This window comes from Haemorhous mexicanus, chromosome 2 (genome assembly GCF_027477595.1).
Source record: "Haemorhous mexicanus isolate bHaeMex1 chromosome 2, bHaeMex1.pri, whole genome shotgun sequence".
NCBI lineage: Eukaryota > Metazoa > Chordata > Aves > Passeriformes > Fringillidae > Haemorhous > Haemorhous mexicanus.
Window position 1 is genome coordinate 31,779,219 of NC_082342.1, and position 21,792 is coordinate 31,801,010.

Below are 21,792 nucleotides of genomic sequence, written 5' to 3' on the forward strand. Positions count from 1 at the left end.
CCAATACACTCATGATAGTAGAGACAACAAAATAAAATACAAGGAAACTTTATTTTTCAGTTTTATCAAGGTTTTGCTCTGTTTTTTGTTGGTTTTTCATTGTTGTTTGCTTTTTGTCTTCAAGCTGCTTATTAGTTGACAAGTCCGGTCAGTTTTTGTATTAAAAAGGATTTTGACGGAGGTAGCTTTGTCTCTGTCCTGGCTTTTGCTTGGTCTTGCCTGCACACTTGTCTCAGTAAACAAACTCAAAATAAAATTAAGAACGAAAACTGGAATTCCAGGCGGAGGCAACGAGCAATGCAGCCAGGTTCTCCATGTAACAGACATGGCGCTGGGGCCTCCAGTCACTATGTACAGAGTCCATCATACATCCATCCCCCTCTCTCCTAAACACACTCCTTGCTCCAACGGGCTGGCTGCAGAGGAAGGAGTTTCTTCTCCTTCCAGAGACCTGAGCAGCAGCTTCCATGGAGGGAAACAGCACCCAGTCAGGAATGTCAGGCAGAGGGGTAGAGTGTGAAGGGGTGGGCTAGGGGAGTCACTTCAGCTTGGCCGAAAGGTCAACAGCACTGGGCCAGGAACTCACTGCTGCTGGGCCACCTGCAGGGTGAGAGAGGAGCTGAGACTCACGGCCTGGTCACAGGAGCCCAGCCTGGCCCTCAGAGGGCCCCTCCCCCCAGAGCTCCCTTACTGACCAGAGCGGGTACGTACTTGTTGGGGAGGGGGCGGCGGCGGGGGCTCACTGCTGCGGTTGGCCAGGCGGCTGAGGATGTTGCGCTCCGACATCTGAAGGCGCACTGCCACAGGCGGGATGCGGGCAATTGTGGCCGGCAGACGGGTCACATCTGCCTTCATGTCACTCAAAAGCTCCTCCAGCTGCTTCAGAACTACAAGAGAAAGGGACATCTGTTCGGACGGGAAAAGGACACCCCAGAGGGGACAGCACTGCTGAACACCTATCCCACCCCTGTTTAACACACCGCATTACCTTTGTGCAGCACGGCATTGGCTGGTTTATTCCCAGCCATTGATTCCTTGGATAGGTGCTGGTGGCTCTCAGCCAGGCATTCCACCTCTGCAAAACGTGTGTTCAGAGCCATGGATGGGTGAGATGGGTCTTCGGACATGTTCAGATAGGCAGCCCGCCGCAACTGCTCCTCAATCACCAGCGCTTGCTCCAGGAGCTGCAAGGTAGGGCAGCAAGGAGTCTTTCAGCAGCTGCCTGAGAGGGAGCCTTGTCTATACCCCCAGTCTCTCCTGATCCAATTCCCCATCATCTCATAAGGTGAGATTGTGTAGTTGAATCTCCTTTCATCAGCTGGTTTTACTGAGTAGCCCAAAACAATAAGGGCTTCATGAAGCAAAGTCAGATACACAAGAAAACCAGGGTACATTGGGTTTGATAGACTACTACAACTCCTCTATCTTCATTCCTCCTCTGATTCTTTTTACGTTTTATGAGGCAAATGGGATGGAGATTACTCTTTGAACCCAAGGGAAAAGTATTCCATCCTATTTAGTGAAAGAGTCTAAAATCTTGTAAGCACTTGGAGAAATCAGCTGCAATCTTGTCAGTGCAGAACTTATCATTCAGTCTACAGTTAATCAATGTTTTGCCCCAAGACTAAGACCTACATGGCTTGTACCTGATCGTAAATCACTCCCACAATTAAGCTATGTTCACTCCTAAAGAGGATGAAGTAGAGACTGAAGGCAGCCCTTTGAGCAACCAGAGTTCTGTTCAGGTACATGGAGTGGGTTGTAGCAGCCACTTGAACCTTAAGCCTCTTGCTTACCAGTTGTTCAATAAACATTTGGATAGAGAGCACTGAACCAAGCTCCCCAATACCACTTCCAGAAAAAGGGAGTGCCTATCATGGAGCAACTGCATGATCCTGAGGTAAACTGCTTTTTTATTATCCCTAAAACAAAAGGCATTGCAAACATCCTTCACTTTCTTGGTGGGAACTCAGAACTGCAAGAACCTGTTCCTAATTAGAGAGCCAAGCAGTTATCACACTAAAGAGAATCCTTACCTTAAATCTCCTTGCCAAAAACTTATTCTTTATTTCCAGGAAGTTACCCCTGTTCATCTCACCCTTGAAGGGTTCATTGAGGATGGCGTAACGTGGATCATTCTGAATATCCTGCCAACGGGCATAGCCATGACTGAGATGGGATGAGCTCAGGCAAACAAAGGCAGTGAAAACAAGGGAATACACAGCCCAGGCAGTACTGTTCTCCAGAGGGAGAGGGGAAAGGGGGTACAGAGAGGGGACAAACAGGAGCCAAGGAAGGGGAATGAGAACTAATGTCCTGCCAAGTCTTAACTATGCTGCCCGAAGCTCCCCCTCCCACCGTCACTTTCACTCTTGTGAAGATAAAGCACTCTCTCACTTAACCTATGCCAGTCAGATCCAGAACAGTCACTTTCACCGTGACAAGTTATGTACAAGGTGGCAGAATGTGTCTGTCATGGCAAGGATACTTGATAATCCCAGCTAGGAGCCAGTAGTCGTGACGCCGATGCCAGATCTCATAGGTCTTCTTGGTGACAGTGGCAGCCCGCTCTTCATTCTGCCAGAGGGAGTGTAGTTCTGCAAAGGCAAGAGACACCAGAACAGGGGGAAGTTATTTCACAAACATAAGCAGGAGCTTATACACAAGTTCAATAGATAAAGATCACATACCAGTGAAGCCACCATCTGCTATGTTGAACATGAAGCGCTGCTTTACGGCCTTCTTGTGCCTTTCATCTACTGACTCTTTCAGCATCTCTCCGTTCTGCAGCATCACCACATCTCTCTTATCATCGTCCTTTTTCTCATCTGTACACACAGGAAATTTTTAAAACAAACATGGCAGATACCGCAACAAGTTGGACCCACAATGAATCCTTGCAGAAGAAGGGTTAAGGAAGAGAAGGGAGTCATCATGCCTCACCTTTCTCATCCAGAGTGATTATAGGAGGGTCAGGGGGATTCTCAGTAGCTGCTCTGTCTTCCACTTTCTCCACATCAGCTGCAGGAAAGAAGGGGAACATGAGATGCACAGGAACATAGCAAGTTCACAGTTTTGTTCTTTGACCAGTGAAACCCAATACTATACTGCAACTTCCCATTGATTCTCTACATTCAAGCCTATTTCTTTAGGATTAAGTCTTTGTACCTTTGCTTTCTACTTCCATTGGTTCGTCTGGTCTTTCCTTCACTTCTGTTTCCTCTACTTTTTTTTCATCTGCTTCTGTGGAGTTCACTGGGGATTTTGCTTCCTGGGGTGGTGTCTCCACAGGCTGAGCACACTGCTGAGGACAGTGATCAGTGAGACACAAAGTACAGAAGTGCATGACAACAAAACACAGTCACAGTCGTTTGAAAAGCAAAGACACACAAAACTGTGAGGCCAGTTCTGAGGACCAGAGAGTTATCTTCAAGTATCACTATAAAAAACTCATCTCTGCCTCAGCTAAAATGAAGGGGAGGCAGAAGTAGAGATTCAAAATTACAAAACAAAAAAGCCAAAACTCACCTCCATAGGGGCCTCTGTTTCAGTAGCAGAGGCACTGAGCTCCTTCTCTGGTTCAGAAGGCTCTCCTTGCTCCTTAGCACTAGCTCCTTCTTCTACTTTTACTCCATCTTCTGTGTATTCCCCATGCCAGAGCAGCACAGGAGACAAAAGAGAAGCAAATCAGTAAGGTCTTCCCTGCTACCAAGACCACTTCTTTGTTCCCAGAGATCAGGCCCATCAAAATAGAACTAACATGACCCCCCTTTTCCTGCCCACTACAAACACTGGGCTCACCCCAGGAAAGCCAGTGTCCTCTCTTGCCTTTAAGGGCTTGCACATGTCTTTGGCAGCCCTCCTAACATGAGAGTAAGTTGATCTGCGTCCACCCCCAGACCCCAGCACCACAGTTCCGGTGAGGGGAACAGCCAGGCTAAGGTCAGGACGCAGGGCTGCACAAGAGGGGAGCCCTCACCAGCTGGAGGAACAGGGGCTGGTGTATTCGGCTGCGTATCCCCTGGTGTTGAAGGAGTTGGAGTTTTGGGAGAGGGTGAGCTGGGCTGTGAAAGTTTCTTGTTCTCCTCTATCTCTGCCAGTTCTGGCATACTCCAGCGGCCATTCACATGCTCAAATTCCTGCACCTGCACAAGAGGGAGAAAAAAATGTATCACCGGAGGAGTCATACAAAACTCATCCTTACACCTGTAGAGGCAGACCACTGAGCACACAACAAAAGTAGGTGTGAAAGAAGAGGTAACTCTCCAACTCAAGACTCCAGTGACCACAGCTGTATGTATGGCGAGCAAAGGCCACATTGCTCTGCCAGGCACCTACCTTTTTGCGTATAAGTGACATGACCCCAATGCGAGTGAGGACGTGCTGTCGAGAAAGACCTTCCCGTGGGACCCCATCTGCAAAGGTCTCTGCACCATCAGCTCCAGGTTCACATAAATGGCGCATGAACAGCGAGACATAGGCCCTGCAGCGATTGAGAGACAAACAATTAGTCCATAAACTGCATTTTCTGGAGACACACATTGTCAGACCCCTTCCAGCACATAAGGGAAATTATCCCGAGACCCTTAACTCATAGTAAGAAGTTCTGGGGCTCCAGGCTCCTTCAAGGGAGAATTTCCTAACAGCATCACTACGTACATAGAGGACACACAGCTTACTCAAGAATCTTGAGCCAGAAACAATCATAAACCCAAGAAAGACTCCGGGAGAGTATTCCCTACATGCTTGTAGGGCCATGCTCCTCCTAAAAAAGCATTTACTTTTGATGACTGAAGAGTCAGATCCAAGTAAGAGAGTCAGCAACAATCCCAGCTTATACTTCATTCTCCCACAAAAAATAAACCAATACGTTAAGGAAATGTAGTCTCCAAGAAAAGGCCCAATTCTCATTCTTCCCAGATAGGTCTAGCTGCTGTCAGTCTTTCATTCCTGCCTACAGCAAACTCACTTGAACTCTTTCTCTGACTTGCCACGGAGGTCCCGAACAAGCCACTGAGTGGTGAAGGCATCCTGAGGTGGCATTCCATAGCGCATGATAGCATTGAGGAAGGCTTTCCGCTGGCGAGCGTTGAAACCCAGCACCTAGAATGAAGGAGCAGACAGATGGATATGGCAAGAGGAATACAGGAACAGCAGGATGCAAATGCCTTCCCTGGTACAACTTACCTCAATGTTCCCTCCCACACGGGCCAGCAATGGAGGCAGAGGCTTATCCTTATCGTTTCTCAGGCCCTTGCGGCTAGGCCGACGAGCTGCTGAAGAGAGAAATGCAGCTAAGTAGAGACAATGCACAGCATATTGCTGCGTGAATACTGCCCCAGCAGGAGAGCACCACAAAACATATATGTTGCCCAAATCAAGTCCCAACCGTTTCCACACTCAAAGCAGACCAGGAACCCTGGCTCCAGAAGAACTTACCTTCAGATCTCTCATCAAAGTCCTCATCTCCTTCTTCAGAAGCAACTGAATAGTCTGACTGATTATCTGACTGGTCATCCTGCCAGTCTGAAAGAAAAACAGCACGTGAGCCTGAGACGCTACTCCGTTACTTCCCAGCAACACATGCTTACACCCATTTTTCCCTCAGGGTCCTGTGGATTTGTACCTCTATCCTCCTGTGAGCCATCGTTGTAGTTAACTTGCTTGCGAATACGTTTGCCCTTGCCCAGATTCCTGGCCAGATCTTCCTGTTGTTGCTCATAATGGTGACGGAGCAGTTTCTCCCAGTAATCAGGGTCTACTGATTCCTCCTGCTTGATAATTTCCCGTTCAACCTCCTCTTCCTCCTACCAGAGAGGTAACAAACTTAGGGCCCTATGATCCAAGTCCCAGCCTGTCATAGCAGATGTATGCCTGCCTGCTTAGCCTTAAAAGCTTCAGAGCTCAATTAATTTAATTGATGCTCCATCACTCAGGAGAATGTATTAGCTGACATCCACCTCATACTCACCCCCATCTCCTCCTCACGAACCACATACTGGGCCACCTTGAAGGAGCTGAGATATTCATTCATGCCCTGAAGTTCTGTATCTTCTGTTTCATCCTGGTTCCGATCCAACAGACGCTCAATTGCTTTGTCATCATAGTGGATGACACTACTGTCCTCACCTTCTTTGTTATCCCCTGAAGGAAGAGTACAGGCACCGTTGCTGTATGGATCTCAATGGACTACGAAAGGGAATGCCACCCTAGACCCTCTCTGTGGAGCTATACTCAGCACTGTGTCTACAGTCTCTCACTAAATAAGGAGCCAGATCTCCCCACCCCCTTCACTTTTATTCCCAGGCACTCACCGCCCTCAGTAGCTTCATCCTTGAAGAGCTCTTCAGTGCCAAATTTGAGAATGTCATCAAGCTCCTGCTTGGACATGGAGCCTGTCTTGGAGCCCAAACCTGGCCTCACTACCAGGTGAGTTAGCATCATTTTCTTCTTGGCCACCTGAGTGATACGCTCCTCCACTGAGGCCCTTGTCACAAAGCGGTATATCATCACCTTCTTGTTCTGTCCAATTCTGTGTGCACGGCTGAAGGCCTACAAAAGAGGCGTGCTCAGAACAATCTAGAGCTGCACAAGCAGCAAGTCTGATATACCCCACGTACGTCCTCAAGCTTCCCATCTGCCTTCATGTTTACTCTTAGCATTAGTGAAGGCTGTGCCCTAGAAGATTCTTCCACTATTTCATTTCTCATCTCTACCCATCCTCATTGCTCTAATTTCACGTATTTCTAGAGGGGAAATCTCAGACTCCTTCAGTCTTTCTGATGATTTACTGTCTCCTCTTCCTCAGGATTACTCCATAATGAGTGATCCCATTCAGACTCACCTGGATATCATTGTGGGGGTTCCAGTCTGAATCATAGATAATCACAGTATCTGCTGTGGCCAAGTTAATACCAAGACCCCCAGCTCGAGTTGAAAGCAGAAAGCAGAACTGCTGAGCTCCAGGAGCTTAAATTAAAAAAAAAAAGAGAATAAAAGTAATCAAGAGAGCGTGCTGTACTCAAAGAAGAATTTGTAATTGACCCACAACACCTGACAGAGAATTGCTACTAATTTAAGATTCCAGGAAAGCAATAGAAGACTTGGGGCACAACAATCCCACGAGTATTAAGCACATTATAATTAAGCACACCTTTTTTCTACAGAAAAAGTAGGTGACTATATACCATTGAAGCGATCAATAGCCTCCTGACGCATGTTCCCTGTGATTCCTCCATCAATCCGCTCATACTTGTATCCTTCATGTTCCAAAAAATCTTCTAGAAGGTCCAACATTTTAGTCATCTGCATATAAGAAAAACACCACCAAAGAAGAGTGAGGGACACGTGGATACCAGATCAACAGACTTCTTTCTCAAAAAAAGTATTCTGGGCCTAAAGGTTTTTCTCCATATACCTGAGAGAATATGAGCACTCTGTGACCTCCTTCCTTCAAGTTCTTTAACATCTTCTGGAGCAGCAACAGCTTTCCAGAGGCTCGAATAAGTGCACTACCATCATACATGCCATTTGGCATTTTTGGAGCTTCCTAAAAAGAAAAAGACAAAGAGGGAATAAGGTGCAAAGGACAAAAACAGCTTGAAGGGATGTAACTTGGCCTTAGTCCCCAGCTGACTCCACTGACCTTAGAACAACCAGTACAAACCATCAGTGCTACCCTGTTCTCTTGCAATTTGACTCTTACATACTCTCCTCTTTTCTTACTTAGTCCCTACTCTAACAGTCTTCACCACCTCACATGAGTCAAAAGATAGCTCCTACCTATCACATAAATGTGCTAGAAAAGAAATGGCCTTTCAACATGTTGGGTCTTAATAAAGAGAGGATGAAAAAACCACATAGAAGCAAAAGGAGAAAAATGGGAACCCCTCCATGCCTCACGTAGGGAGCTAACTGGCTTCCTGGTAACAGCCAGCAGGGAATTTGCTTATACAGAATTAGTGACTGGACATACCATAGCAGCCACAGGAAAGAGGTAGGGGTGGTTACAGCACTTCTTCAGATCCATAACAACATTGAGCAATGAGACTTGGTTACCACCACCCCGCGCATTCAGTGCCTCAAAGTTTCTTGTCAAAATGTATTTATAGTATTTCCTGAAAACAAAAAAGAAAATAGAACAACTTAGCCATTTGTCATGAGAATGACTAACCTACTCTTCTCTTGCTAAACTCTGCACAGCTTCTGGCATTACTACCTAAGCTCTTCCAGTGGCACTCACTATCTCTTTATCCCTTACACCAGAGCACAGGATTAGTCCTTCCTCTGCTCTAGTGGCAGCCCACTATTCAGAAAACCCTAAAGTAAGGATAAGGCTGCTTCAGCATTCTCTCTGAAACTCCAGCGCAGAGAAACAGTAGCTCAACAGCAGGTGCTCTGTTCACCCCCACACTCACTTCTGCATGGGACTCAGCTCCACTCTGACAATGAGTTCAGTCTTAGATGGCATATTCTTGAAAACATCAGCCTTGAGACGCCTCAGCATATGTGGGCCCAGCATGTCGTGCAGCTTCTTGATCTGATCTTCCTTGGCAATATCTGCAAACTCTTCTAGGAAGCCCTCCAAGTTACTGCAGGGAAACAGACACTCAGCAAATGGCACAAAGGAAAAAGAGCAAAAGAGCAAGTGAGGGGAAAGGAGTAACAAAAAAGGCAGGCTGACTGGCACTGCAAGACATACTGGAATCTCTCGGGTGTCAGGAAGTTCAGCAGGTGGAACAGTTCCTCCAGGTTGTTCTGCAGGGGAGTTCCCGTAAGCAGCAGCTTGTGCTGGAGGGAGTAACCATTCAGCACTCGGAAGAACTGGAAAGGAGAGAGCAGGGAAGAAAGTGGGAAAATAAACCAACACACACACACAAATACATCAAAGGCTTATTAAGTCATAGGCTTACAAAAAAAAAAATCTAGAAAGTTGACACCAATCTAGGGTTCAATTTAGATCACATCAACTGTTTGGACAAGAGTTCCAAGTAGTTCAGATTCCAGCCAGGGTTACTAGACTGATCTTATTTGGATCATTGTTCTGCATAGCTAAACCATGACTGCAGCAAATCCTCTGAGCCATCAGGTGTGAGTTGGTTTCTTTTGCTCTTACAAGTTACAATCTCCTTCAGACCACAAATCATTTCTAGACTGTTGTACTATGTATTTTTTCTTGCTAAATTAGTGTTCCACATTCCTACAACTACTCTGCCTTGAGAATTCTAGAAATAACTAAGTCAGTCTTCCTATTCATATCACTCCTGGCAGTGTTCCAGAGCCCTGAACAAGCAGAAGAGAAAAAGAGCTAAGGGCTTGCCAATGTGTCTTGAAGGTAATTTGCACTGGTTTTCACAAAAATGAAGTAATTCCAGACAGATGTAGTGAGCAGTTAAAAGTACTGCACTGAAAAGCACAAGTGTACCATGTTCACCAGCACAAATTGACAGTAAAGCAGTAATTTATTTATCAGTTTGGCTGCTTCTTTGCTTACCTTACACTTAGCATGATACAAGGTCAAACTTGATGAAAGCAGCTGTACTAGATGGCAAACAAAAAACAAGTCACTTGCATTTTGGTTATAGCACTAGAAGAGTACTTCTAGTGGCTTCCACAGGGATTTATCTTCCTATGTAGTTATAGTTAAAATATTTTTATTTTGGAATCAAATGTGGAAGTTACTAATTATATCTGCAAAACTTGAGGAGATGACCCAAATTTGTCAAGAAGCACCTGACATAATCTATCTTGCAGCCAAACACCTATAAGCTGTTCTTATAGGACAGGAAGCTGTTGTAGAAAAAGATTTAATGGTTCTGCATAGTGTCATGGTGTGACCTTGAGCCTTTACAACCTCTTTCAATTAATGAATATTAATAGTAAGCATTCATTCCTATTTCCAATGGTTTCAATGCTAAGCACAGAACGGCATCCAGTCTTAGTGCCTACAATAAAATAAGATCTAGAAACTGAACTGCATGCACAGCTGTGATATCTCAGGAAGATACCTCATGCCAAGATCCAAAGCACTAAAGCCATTTAAACAAAACAAACAAAAAAAGAAATCAAGCAGCAATTTTCTCTTACAGTCTCCAAGAACCTCTAAAACCAGCTTTCCAATAATAATTGGTTTTGGCGTACTGAGCACTGGAATCCAGCTGAAGACAGGCAAATCAATACCAGAATTAAGGCACAAGGCCTGCCTAGGGAGGGGCTGGATTAACAAAGTACAGTCAAGTCTACTCAATTCAAACAAGTTTAGTTAAGGTGCAGGCTCATATTAAAGCAGCTATATGGCTTTCCGCACCTACCTTGGCATTTTTGAACACAACACCTCTGCCCGCCTTCAGTTTCTGTAACACCTAATTAGTTCTGCTACAAAGCCAGATAAACACAGAGAGCAAGTCTACTCTGGAAGCAGGGTAATTCTGCTCATGGAGCATGTTTTATACTCAGCATGGTAAACCTTTACAGAATAGAGGTGGTGCAGATATGTGACACTTGAAGAGAAATCATTTTGTATTTGAAAGCAACAACTACATCCAGGTTTTTCTGTTTTTCACTCTAGACCAACTGCCCATTCACCTGGAAAGAAAGCTGTTTTAACCAGTGATCTCTGTAAGTAAAGTTGTTGCCAATGATGACTGCTCTCCAAATGCAGGCTGTTGATTTTTCTTTTTATTAACACATCAAATTTACTACTGAACAAATGACCAAGAGCTGTCTCTCTCCCCTGCAACGTATGCCATGCCCATGAACCACCTATGCTTCTCTGTACCTTAGACTGGTTGTTCTTCAGTCTGTGAGCTTCATCCACAATGAGACAGGCCCAGTCAATAGAGCCCAGTATGGCCATATCAATTGTAATCAATTCATAGGAAGTGAGAAGCACATGAAACTTGACAGCAGCCTCCTTCTGCAAAGGAAAAGGATGAACATGCAATGGGATAGAGAATGCAGTTTTCCTCCATGAAGTCACCCTGATGAGCCGTGGTCAACAGCACATAAAAAACTTTCATACCCGCAGTCTCCTGTCACAAGACTCAAAATGCTGCCCAAACCATTTTAGCCTTTTAATTCCCTATTGCTCTCACATCTAAGTCTCCTCAACCCCCTCAGTACCCGCTATTTTTGGATAGATGCCAAATACTCTAACAAAGATGTTTAACAAGTAAGTAGTGAGTAGAGGCATGTTAGAGAATTGAGATTTGGAGAAGAGTGCGTCATCAGAAAGCTAAGACTTCAAAAGATAAATAGTGTACCATGGAACTTTAAATTACTATTAGTACTTAAGGCTGTTCCATTTCAAAGGAAGGAAATTAGTCTATCTGCCTCTGCCACTGAAAATGCTTTAGCTGCCATCTTGGTTTTACTAGGAAGACTTCAGTTCTACAAGAAGTAGCCACCTAGGTCAGTCTTCCTTCCTGTCTGGGCACAAAATGCAATTTCTCACATGTCTGGGTATGGCTTTGTCAGCCAATTCCTCAGGATGAAAAGGTTCATACTTTTTTTGTAAATTTGTGTTTTATACACAGCAGCAATTCTGACATCAACTTAGACCTGTAGAACTAAAGACGCACAACATCACAGGTTAAGTAGGGAAGACAGAGGGACTTGCCTAGGGTCAGTATTACCTTAGTCAACTATCTTTCTCCAGTACTAAATCAGTTCAGACTAGCAGTATTTAAACAGTCTATAGCAAGAGTCTGAATGTCCACTTGTCATCAATTTGCAGTTATTTCCCCTTGGAAACTACAAGCATAATCAGTTCTCAGGGACAGAAGAGTATCTAAATCTCAGCTGTTCAAAGTTAGTTAATTGCATCTCAGTTCAGGCTTGTGTTAAAGCAGAGTTCTGTACCTTCATTCTGGATGCTTTTTTGCCTCCACGTATGGCATTATCCTCAAAAGTGAACTCATTCTCACGGATGATGGCCCGGCTGTCTTTGTCCCCAACGTAGGTCACTACATACATATCTGGGGCCCACATCTCAAATTCCCGTTCCCAGTTGATGATTGTGGACAGTGGTGCACTCACCAAGAAGGGACCCTTTGAGTGGCCCTACAAATAGAGTCAGTAAGAGCATTAGATGACTGCAATCACTAATACAGGCAGACTCTCCCTGGGCAGTGACCTCCCAGCTCTCACCTCTTTGTATAAGGAATACAGGAACACTGCTGTCTGCACAGTCTTTCCCAGACCCATCTCATCAGCCAAGATTGTATCTGTGCCCTGGGCCCAAGAGAAGCGCAGCCAATTCAGCCCTTCCAGTTGGTAGGGATGCAAGGTCCCCCCTGTTACATCGAGGTACTCCGGTTGCCGGTCGTATTTCACTGTCGGCTGTAGTGGAAAGAAAGAGTTGGAATCCTTTCACTCACCTAGATAAGTAACAAAAGTCCTTTCTTAGCCACCCTTATATTCACTAGTACAAATGAGGCTTCACAGATGACAACGAGACTAGCATCAAAGCCAAATTCCAAATGGCCAAAGGCATCCAACAAGAAGCCTTTTTTTTTTGTAAAACCCTTTCACCAAGAGCTAGGGAGTCTGACCCAATGGACACGGTGGACCTTTGTCTGAAGGCTCTCTAATATCACTTATTTTTTGGGCTATGAGGGAGCTCCAAACCATATGCTGTTCAACTCTTCAGTTTCCTATTTATCTGCAGGCACTCTAAAATAAGCAGCTCTATCAGATGGCTCCAAAGCAAAAAGCAGTAACTCACATCTACTGTGGGAGTCTCTGGGGGTCTCTCCAGTTTCCGCATCTTCACTTTCTTTAACTTCTTACCAGGCCTGCCCTCTTCACCTCGCATCAGCTCCCTATGTGGACACAGTCCCAAGTACATGTAAGTTTAATGGCTTTTTATTAACAGATGGAGTGAAAATTATTGCAGAAAACAGGAGGGCAATCACCCATCTCAAAAAAGCTCAAGAGAACAGGGCTGGAACCTTCATGAACTAGGAGGAGAGGAGGTCCCTGCCCAAAGGTATAAGGAGTCCCCAACAAGATGCCTCTTGTCCATTTCCATCTATTAATCCAGCCAGTGCTAGAGGCTGACATACTGAAGTACTTTCTCTTGAGGGAAGGCAAAAGAAAACAACCGCTAGATACTTCTCCTACCTGTGATTCCAGTAGGCTTGCTTGTAGAGGTCATAATCTTGAATATCCACATCTTCACTTTCCCAGGATGCCTGGTCATAGGGTAGGTCTCTCCATTTAATTAAATAGTGGACATTCCCCTTCTTATCCACACTGCAGAAGAAAACAGTAAGTCTCAAGCACAGTGAGATGGCAGTATTCCCCCAATCCATTCAAATGGAGGGGAAGAACTCTTAGTGAAGCAGCAGAAACAGAACATCTGTCATACCAACAAAGAACTCCCACTGTTTCTCCCAGTCATACTGCAGTTTAGCTCATCCCCTCTCCCTTAGCCCCGCTTAAGGTCTTTGTTGAAAATCCTCTTTGTTACACCCCCTACCTATGATTAAGGATCCTGTGGATCATCATCCACTCTGGCTTGATCCCATATCGATAGAAACGCTCTTCCATCTCAGCGTATTTGGGGTCCTTGTTTTTTCTCTTTCGGCTTTTCTCTTCTTCCCCTCCAAAGTCTCCTGAGGGTGGCTCATCCATATCATTTTTGCGTTGGTAGTTACGAAACATGACCTGGCAGTGCAACTCCAGCTGCAGTCAGGACACAAGCAGTCAGTAGGTGTTTCAGCCTCAACTGTCCACCCTTATGTTAGGTTCCCCCACTCACCTGCAACTCCGACACCCAGGAGCAGTGCCAGTAAGACATGCCCTGCCATTTGACAAAGAACTGCCTTTCAGGCCGACCCTCCAGAGGCTTCGGTGGTGGAGCATTAGGGTCTGCATCAGGTGGACGTGGTGGTGCAGGGCCCACTGGGGGCTGACCCCATTTCCAGATCAAGATCTTCTGCACCTTTCCTTTCAAAGCTGGGCACTGGGAAGTTAAACAGAGCTTGATGCATCACAGTGTATGTACTCTAATATGTAAGCACTGAAGAGCAGAAACAGAGTCACTTTTATGGTTTCACTACACAGAATTTGCTAGGCTTGACGAGCCCAGGAGTCTGTCCAACTACAACTTCATTGAAAATCTGTGCAAAAAAAAATTCTGCTGTAGAACTAATGGCCCAACGTAAGCAGGCTTTTTTTTGTTCTTCACCTTATGAAAGCAATTAGCATCATTTATACTACCATCAAGAAATTTCTGGGAAGGCATAGTATTTCTCCTAACCATCTACTAAGAAAGGTCTTAGCATTACAAAGCTTACAACAGTGCAAAACCAGTTTGTCTCAGCATCAGTTTAAATGACTTCAAGCACTGAATTTGCTTGCACTTGATCTCCTGCCTCTACACACATACAGGAGCCCAAAAGAGTGATCCATGGCATGCTGGACCAAAAACTGCCCAACCACCCTGCATGTGGACAAATCTCTTGAGACAAAGGCTGTAGCCTGGTTTTCCCACTGTCTGGAAAAAGCAATCAAGGCACAATACAGCTACAAAAAGTCAGGCCTTTAAGCTTTATGACAAAAGCATGTGAGGAGACAGTCTTCAAAGGACCATGTACTTCCACAGAAATATGAGAATCCAAAGGGATTAGATCAATCACCTCTTGTCGCAATAGGACAATGGTACTAGCAGAAACTCACAGTGCAGCGAGGACACAGCCATTCTCCATTGGGAATCTCAGGCAGTGGGGGATTCAGACAGTGGATGTGATAGGACGAAGGACAGGCATCACAGCACAGCAGCTCTCCTCCATCCTTGCAGACTCTACAGAACTCCATATGGTGGTCATCCTCTTCCTCAGCATCCCCCACTACATCCTCCAGGATTTCCTCACCTTCAGAGTTATCCTCCTTTGCTTCCCACTGAATGCCTTCTTTTTCCTATGGGAGAGGGAAATCAGAAAAACAAAGTGATTATTTCATTACCACAGAAACAGCCCCAAGCCACTTAACATCCCCCTCATACATGATCTCTTGCACCGTTAGGGGAATCCAACACTCACACAGTGTGGGCAGCTCCATTTGCCCTCTGGAGCTTTCTCCATGTCTGGGTCCAGGCAAACCATGTGGTAGGCACGGGGGCAGGTATCACACAATATAATTTCTCCTCCCTGCTGGCACACCTCACAGTAGTCCTGGTGATCAGTCTCATAGCCATCCACAGCCACTGTGGAGTCCTCCTCACCTGCAGAGGGTGATGAGGAGTTACTGCAGTACAAGCCACAGGTACAGGTTTCCTACAGCCAGGGAGGGCATTCTCCCAAAAGCCAACACAGCCATCTAGAGATCCAGAATCTTACTCCATATAAGTAAACAGGGCGAGAAGGAAGACCTGGAAACAGGAGCAAAGCAAGTCCCTTTGTGCCCCCTTCCACCCATGAAATAAAAGGTACAGTTAAGGCCAGGAAAACTCAGTCCTGCATCTGTTTCCCTAACAAAGAACTCCTGAAAGAACTTCTGAAAACCTTTTCCTTATTCAAAATAATATCAGGTTCTTCCTTCACAATCAATTCTCCCTCAAGTATGCTATTAAACATCAAAACATCCACACAGACTTCCCTCTGATCTTTCTACACACTTAGCTGTGCTTGGCTCCAACTGGCAGCAAGCATCTTTACCTTTCTTTTTCTTCTTCCCAGCCTTGAGTTTTTTGCGACTGCGGCTACTACGGCTTGTAGATCCATCTGACACAGAGTAGCTGTTGATGCTGGCATCATCAAAGTCTGACTCCACATCCAGATCATCATCTTCACTCTGAGGCAGGTAAGAGAAAAGCTTTGCTACTCAGACACACATGCTAGGGAGCAATCAGACACACCCCCAGGATCACTATCACATCATGACTTCATCCTCACAAGGTCAAGAAAGGAGCATCACTTACTGATGATCTTTTACGCTTGGAACCAAATCCTCCCAGTTTGATTTTCAGTGGTGCCACCTTCTTTGTTTTAGGTTTCTTGATATCAGGAATACGAGGACTGGCCTTTGGCTTCCGCCGGGCATTGGGTCCTGGGAACACAGGAGGCAGAGTCAGAAGGGCTATGGCCTTGACACCAGTCACACTTTATCCTCCTGCCAAACTCTTTACCTCACCTTTGCCCTCCTTTGTCTTGGCTTTCCTGAGTGGCACATCTACAGGGGGCTGTGGCAGGACAGCATCCACATTTGTCACCATACTCTCGACTACTGCAACAGCTGCAGCTGCAGCAGCTGCCACAGATGCACCTGAACTTCCCTTGAAGGGGTTGTTGGTGCTAAACTCCCTCCATTTGGCTCCCAGTACCATCATCATCTTCGACACTGCTATTTTAGGGTTCTTGGCTGCGATAAGTGGCCTGTGTACAGTTAAGGAATGAAGGAAAGGTTACTGAGCCACCCTGAAATCTAGATTATTCCTCCCCACTACCACCCCCATCAGAGCCTTTATCTCAGCTACATTCCTTTCTAATCTCTGATCTCAAGAGCCAATGAATCTCCCCCCCCCATCCTTCACTGTGTGAAAGATGGAAATGTTTGGGTGCAAAAAAATGGAATTTAGCATAGTAGGGAAGAAAGGGGACTTGCACCATCTTGATGACTGAAAGCAAAAAAGCTAGCAATCAATTATTTTACTGTTGCTTCAGTTTTCACTCTAGGTACTACACTAGTGTGCACTGAGGTTCCAAAATCAAGGAATCTAGGTTTTGTTCCATCTCTTTTTTTGTTCCCAAGTAATTTCAAGAGTAGGCTTGCAGCTCACCTGACAAACTGGCTGAAAGCTTTGTAGTTGGTGAGTGTGCGGTAATCCTCCTCTGTGAAGATGTGATCAATATCCTCCATGCCCCAATCTTCCAGGAGCTGAGCAGATGACTTTGGCTCCTATGAAAAGAGAATCACGGCAACTCTGAGCAGAGCTTCCACACATCTTCCACATTCCCCAGATGACCCAGGGAATTTTTTTCCCCTGCATCCATTTATCACTACCATAGGACACAGATGCAATAGCAGATCAGTGGAAACGGGAAAAGTATTTGCATTCAATATAAATTGCATGTGTGCTTAAAGTAATAGAGAGGGAAGAATGCAAGGTGGGAAAAAGGTGAAGCCAAGAGGGTCTAGTAGAAGAAGAGACTACACAGTCCCAACTCCCTGTGCAATCACTAAGGGAGAGCACAGTGATCCCCCAAATCAGATACTATATGGGAATGAGAAGCAAGCAGGCAGCAGGGCAGCTTGTTACCTTTGAGTCATCATCTTCTTCCTCCTCTTCCTCCTCCTCCTTGCGCTTGGCTTTGTTTTTCTTTTCCTTCTTGGGTCCTAATTTCTTCTTTTTTTTCTTCCCAGGAGTATAATCACTGCCCTCACTGTCAGAGCGCAGGACCTCTTCTTCTTCCTCCACAAACTCATTCCCCTCACCAGAGCTGTCCCCCAGCTGGGGAGGGAGGGAGAGATCAAGTATGAGAAAATACTCTGGATAAACACTTAACATTCTGTTCTCTCCCCAAGCTTCATAGGTTTCATTCAAAGGTTGCTGCTATCAGCCAACAACAATAAGCACCCTCAGCCTATACATCTATATTTTAGAGTGTGACTTTAAGCATCCTTTTTCTTACCTCCTTCTTCTGACGCTTGCTGAGCTTGGGAACTTTAGGTTCCTTCAGTTTCTTGGGCTTCTTCTTTTTCTTGATTTTGGGAGTGTCAGCCTCTGACAGAAGCTCTTCTTCTGGCTCTTCTTCAGGTTCTGGATGTGAAGAGGCAACATGGCTCATTCAACCCCCTCCTGCACAGTACAGTATAGCCCCCCTTCACAGAGATCAACTTGCCTCCTGTTTGCTACGTACTTACAAGCAGAGGTGGTTACAACTCTTACTGTTCACAACCAATACTCAAAAACTGTATCCTAAGGTACCACCACCATGGTTTGTCCCCCTCCCAACACCACCTCTTTCCACAATCTTGCTTCTCCAAGCAGAACCGCACTCAGAACTCGGGGACAAGAAGTTTGCCATAACCCAACAAGAAGAGGAAAGAGCATAAAACAGATGGCCACATCTAAAAGCAGCAAAACAGTGAATTCATTTGAGAACCTGAGTAGGATACTTTTTCAGTCCATGGATCTCCAGGAAAAAAACATCTAGCCTCTTCAGCAGTGCAGAACATCCTACAGCTGGCATACAAAATACAGGCCAGTAAGCCACTACTTTTCCTTCTCCATAGCAAAGTTGTTACTCAGCAACTCTATTCTGATCCAGATTAGACAGAACCTACCCCCAGCCCCAGCAGCTAGCAAGCTGCATGCCTGGCCAGAACACACGCCAGTTCCCCAGCACCAGCGCACACTTCCATCTGTGTGCCCTCGTTCCTGGCTGCCCTTGGCCCGAGGGGGCAGAGGCAGCCAGACAGCCCTTCCTTCTCTTTGTGGCAGGCTGCGGGAGCAGCGCGGCCACCCGCCCGCCCCTGCCGCCCCGCCCACTGCACACAGCCAGAGTCACTCCTTCTCCCTCCAAGGGAAAATGGCCTCCTGACCACCCGAGCTGGGCAGGATGGAGGAAGCCACAGCTCAGAGGAGCTACTGCAGCCAGGGTTGAAACAGCACAGATAGAGGTCTCAGAACCTGGAGTCCCATGCCTGGCCCTTGCCATATTCCCAGCCAATAGATGTCTCTTTGCTCCCATGGTGCTGCAACACCAGGTCCTTCAAGGATCACCCATCTTCTCCAAGTTCTGATTTAGAGCCTCTAATGACCTACCCTTTCCAAAGTATCACCTAAACATCACCATTTTGCAGTGATTTTACCAGGCTTTTTGCAAATAGATTTTCATTACTGATAGTCCTATACTGCCCAGGATCTCAGAGGTGCCAGAAAACTCCAGAGACAAGGCTTAAGAAAAAAATGCCAAACAAAACAAAAATCCAAACCTCCACAACACCATCTTCCTTCCTCCAGTTACATTTCTCATATATGACACAACACTCCAGCATGAGTTAGTAGGAAATCCCACACTTGTCCTGCAATTGACTATATATATCACTCCTTTTTCACAAGGAAGTGAAGAATCCAGATGCATGTCCACAGAGCAGGTCATCAACAGCAGCAGCAGCAACAACAACAAAAAAAAAACAAACCAGAAGAAATCTCAGGGCTCTAACTCAAGCCTCATGTTGACGATGAGGATGCAAATACAAGTGAAAAAGCAAGATACAAGGACTAAAAAAAAGCAAAGGTGAGCAAGCAGCACAGAGTAAGAATCCTCAATAATTGGGTGTGGTGATGAAGGAAAGTGGGTCACGCAACAGCCCAGGGCAGTTTTCTCTGGACGTCAGCCGGTCTTAGCTCCCAGATGAAAGCAAGCCAGGCAACCTGCCCTTTCACATACTACCTCCTCTTCCCCCTCCCCATTCATGAAAATTGAAATTCACAAGCATTTCGGTACCCTGTCAGAATTGGACGCTCTGCCTCCACCCCCTACACCTCCTCCAAGCACAGGCCCTGACAACCTGCAATGGCTTGGAACAAAGTCAGCTCCACCTGACACAAAGCCTCGAGCCTCTCACTTCAAAGTAACCCTGGGACTCAGATATCAAAAACATACGTGTGACCTGCATAAAAAAAAAAACAAAACCCAAAAAACCACCCAAACCAAAACCATTCCCCAACACATCATGCACGTCACATATTCAGCTTGAGACCAACATTGTCCCCACTCCACATGCATGCCCTGCAGGCTCCCCATACCTGGATGCTGAGGGATAGCGTTGTTCAACAGAATCTCCATCTCATCATCATCACTGCCCCCTGAGCATGGTGATGGAGATCCAATGCCCGAAGCCATGTCCTCCACACTGGGGGAGGCCTGGGCTTACACAGGCTGTCTGTCGTCTTCTTGCCAGTCTGGCCAGTACTTCACTGAAAAGAAAAAGAGAAAGTTACAGCAAACCTGAACTCCGTTCTCCCAAGCAATAGTGCTACTAAGAGGATCTGTGAGAAAGCTTAGACAGCAACTTTACTGGCTTTGGAGCCTGTGGATAATAGAACCACTGGCAGCAAGTATCAGTTTAGAGTTGTGACAAAGCAGGCTTTGGAGACACTAGATATTAAACTGAGTCAGCAACTTATCGTTGTCGAGGAAGCCAAAACAGCTGTCCTAAAGGAAAACTCTCCCGTCCTCTGCAGCCGGGCGCCCCCGGTTATTTCTGCCTTGGGCCGGGAGAAGGCAGCGGGGCAAGCAAGGCAGCCGGGCTTCCAAGGGAGCCCCGGGGCCAGCGGGGCGGCTGTCAGCGCGGTGCCCTGGCCAGCAGCCCCAACCCGCCCCGGGCTGGCACTGCAGCGCTGGCCCAGCCCCTGCCCGGCCGCCGGCCGCACACAAAAGGCCGGGCGGGCTCGGCGGCCCCGCTCCGCCGCCCCCGCCCGGAGCGGGGCTGCGCGGCGCAGGGCGGGGGCGGGGGGCACCGTCTCCCGGGCGGGGGCGCGGGGCGGGGCCGGGGAAGTCCGGCGGGCGTGCGGCGAGGGGCTGCCGTTCCCGGGGGCCGGCGCAGGCCTGCGCTGCGGGCACCGGCGAGGCGGTTGCGGGGCGGGGGAGGAGGGGCCGGACTCGTCCTGCGGCCGCCCGGGCAGGGGGACGGCGCGTCCCCGAAGGAGCTGCGGCCGGAGCCGACGGGGCGTCCGGCGGCGAGACGCGTCTGCTGGCCCGGACGCCCCAGGAGGCGGCAGATGATGGTCTTGCCCGCCCTCGTTCCCTCCCGGCTCCTCACCCGGCTCCGGACCCCGGCTCCTCTCTCGCCGCTGCCGCCGCTGAAGGGAAAATGGCTCCGGCCGCGGCACCGCCTCTTAAAGGGGAAAAAAACCCGGCTAGGCCCCGCCCTCTCCCGCCTACATCCCATAATATGCCCCAGGACCCCGGCAACAGGCCCCGCCCCCGTCTCACCGGCAAACACACACCCCCTTCCCCCCCCCGCCCCAACATCCCATAATACTCACCCTCCCCTCAGAACTTCCCACTCACTGCCCGGCATGGCATCCCATAATAATAACCACCCCTCCCGCCGGTAACATCCCATAATACTGCCCCCCACCCCCGCCCGCACCTTCACCTCGAGAAACATCCCATAATACTCCCCCACGCTCGCACCCCTTCGCTCCGGCATCCCATAATACTGACCCCCACCAAGAAACATCCCATAATACTGCCCCCCCGCCCCGCGCGGGACCCCACGCGCCAGGGCAGGGCGCTTCCCCCCCCCCGCGCCTCCCGGGGCTGCCATCCCATAATAGGCACGTCCCCCTCCAGTGGGGAGAGCGCGCTGGGGGGGGGAAGGGCGCACTGTGAGGACCCCCCCAACATCCCATAATAGTCACACCCTGAGCGCGCACATCCCATAATAGTCACACCTCCCCACCTCCCCCCCCCCCGCCTCGCGCCCAGGCAGGCATCCCATAATAGTCGCCGGGAGCCACCGTCCAGCCCGGCATCCCATAATACTCGCGGCCGCCCGCCCCGCACCCGCGGGGCTCTGCCGCCGCCCCCCGCCCATCCTGCCCGGGGGCGCGGGGTCCGCACCGGCCCAGCCCCCGCTCCGGCACGGGGCACGGGGCCGACCCCTGGCACCGCGCGGCCTCCGCGCACCTCCCGCCCTCCTGCGCGCTGGCACCGGCCTCGGGCACAGGCTCCGGGCACCGCCCTCCCACCGCCGACCGCCCCTGACCTCGGAGCTGAGCGCCCCGCTCGCTTCCCTGCCCCTTCCTGCTGTGCCCATCCCGCACGCTCCGCCCGC

General features: G+C 48.0%; 1 protein-coding gene and 1 non-coding gene across 9 annotated transcripts; both read right to left on the reverse strand.

The window, feature by feature from the left end:
- Positions 1–32: 32 nt before the first annotated feature.
- CHD4 (chromodomain helicase DNA binding protein 4) lies at positions 33–20,847 on the reverse strand. 8 transcript variants are annotated; one of them, XM_059838180.1, is made up of 40 exons: positions 20,773–20,847; positions 19,757–19,927; positions 17,634–17,761; positions 17,261–17,452; positions 16,781–16,899; positions 16,135–16,376; positions 15,923–16,050; positions 15,660–15,795; positions 15,045–15,226; positions 14,683–14,922; positions 13,763–13,966; positions 13,481–13,686; positions 13,123–13,254; positions 12,725–12,821; positions 12,148–12,339; positions 11,860–12,060; positions 10,778–10,915; positions 8,702–8,823; positions 8,418–8,591; positions 7,976–8,117; positions 7,418–7,549; positions 7,188–7,305; positions 6,845–6,969; positions 6,315–6,552; positions 5,972–6,144; positions 5,627–5,807; positions 5,440–5,526; positions 5,188–5,273; positions 4,970–5,103; positions 4,339–4,483; positions 3,980–4,145; positions 3,529–3,638; positions 3,169–3,304; positions 2,944–3,021; positions 2,691–2,828; positions 2,489–2,597; positions 2,037–2,169; positions 989–1,184; positions 696–887; positions 33–600 (listed from the first exon to the last, which is right to left on the reverse strand). In XM_059838180.1, exons 2-40 carry the CDS (start codon positions 19,851–19,853, stop codon positions 539–541), a joined length of 5,811 nt encoding a protein of 1,936 aa, XP_059694163.1. In that variant the 5' UTR covers positions 19,854–19,927; positions 20,773–20,847; the 3' UTR covers positions 33–538. The 8 variants fall into 8 exon arrangements, with proteins under 8 accessions (XP_059694163.1, XP_059694165.1, XP_059694162.1 ...); XM_059838182.1 differs by having other exon boundaries at positions 712–887; positions 3,169–3,301; positions 5,188–5,276; XM_059838179.1 differs by having other exon boundaries at positions 3,169–3,301; positions 5,188–5,276.
- On the reverse strand, positions 3,814–3,952 carry LOC132324341 (small Cajal body-specific RNA 11). The gene has a single exon (XR_009485591.1). It is a non-coding gene; the product is annotated as a small Cajal body-specific RNA 11 (non-coding RNA).
- Positions 20,848–21,792: the final 945 nt, after the last annotated feature.

Excerpts from the sequence above, each read along its gene's own strand:
- CHD4 (XM_059838175.1), bottom strand. The coding sequence starts at position 19,853 with ATGGCTTCGGGCATTGGATCTCCATCACCATGCTCAGGGGGCAGTGAT. Across the intron at positions 2,170-2,488 it reads CTCCTAGCTGGGATTATCAA|TCATGGCTATGCCCGTTGGC; the intron begins GTATCCTTGCCA and ends ATCCCATCTCAG. Across the intron at positions 888-988 it reads CAATGCCGTGCTGCACAAAG|TTCTGAAGCAGCTGGAGGAG; the intron begins GTAATGCGGTGT and ends TTTCTCTTGTAG.